The sequence below is a fragment of the Eurytemora carolleeae genome, unplaced genomic scaffold (assembly GCF_000591075.1).
Source record: "Eurytemora carolleeae unplaced genomic scaffold, Eaff_2.0 scaffold1522, whole genome shotgun sequence".
NCBI classification, from domain to species: Eukaryota; Metazoa; Arthropoda; class Copepoda; order Calanoida; family Temoridae; genus Eurytemora; species Eurytemora carolleeae.
In genome coordinates, this window is record NW_019402150.1 from 44,360 (window position 1) to 45,366 (window position 1,007).

General features: G+C 35.1%; 1 protein-coding gene across 1 annotated transcript in view; it reads left to right on the forward strand.

Annotated features, from left to right (window-relative positions):
• The first annotated feature begins 697 nt into the window (after window positions 1-697).
• Window positions 698-1,007, forward strand: part of LOC111717981 (axoneme-associated protein mst101(2)) — a 14,599-nt gene continuing 14,289 nt past the window's right edge. Inside the window, exon 1 of the mRNA XM_023493448.1 lies at window positions 698-727. Coding sequence (XP_023349216.1) covers window positions 698-727 — 30 coding nt within the window. The remainder of the gene's footprint in view (window positions 728-1,007) is intronic.

Consider the following 1,007-nt stretch of genomic DNA (forward strand, 5'->3'; position numbering starts at 1 on the left):
GGCGTAGTGAAATGTTTCTTGGGAGTATGCAGACGTTCTACATGTACACTGTAGCACTAACCTTAGAAACCACATTATTTACCAAAAACGGAAGTAACAAGCGTAACAAGATAATAAGAAATTTATGTTGCCTTGTTAGTGTAAGGGTGTGTGAGGGCAAAAGTTTTAGATTGACAAATTTTAGGGTGCATATCCATTAATTAAGAAACTATGTGAAAAAAAGCCTGCGAAAATAATCTCTATAAATTTGCACCAAAACTTTACAAATCTAGCAAATGCAGAAAATGTTAGATGATTTATACACGAGAAAGATTTGGTGAATATTTGCGGGTCTTTTTTCAGTTATATATCATTTTTTTCAAAAGATTTTTTAAAATTGGGAAAGAATAGAATTTTCTATCGAATTCTTAAGAGTATTTTTGCACTTGCTTAAGTAATTTATTTCAATATTTCTGAACCTAAAACATGAATCCTGCAAACTTTTTTACTCACCCTGTACATATAAAGCGCTCGTTAAACGGCTGGACCGAATTGGCGGAATTTTTTTTTGAGGAAAGCCAAGGGTACCCTGGGCACATTTATGTCAGTAGGAGGGAGTCATTCGTTTGGCGTACAGTCCCGTTTTGCCTCATATTGTCTGTATTTTTACTGTACAGCTTGCTCTGGCTAGTTGAAATTCGGCCCGGTACATGATACGATGATACGAACTGGAATGTACAGTGTGGGGGTAACATAGGCTAAAATTCAAAAAAATCTTTGAAAATTAATTTAAATTTTTTCTTTTAATATTCGTTTTAAAAAAACGCCGGACTCTTCAGCTATTACATATATATATATATACACATAATAATAATGTCTGTGGATAGATAGATAGATAAATGAGGCCAGGGTTAGAAGATGCGCGTTGAAGGTCTACTGTGCACGATTACGGGTCAATTTCGCGCTGTAGAGTTCTGTTTGCGCGCATATACACCAAGCATTGAGTCACGAGAATATTATTCTGTTCA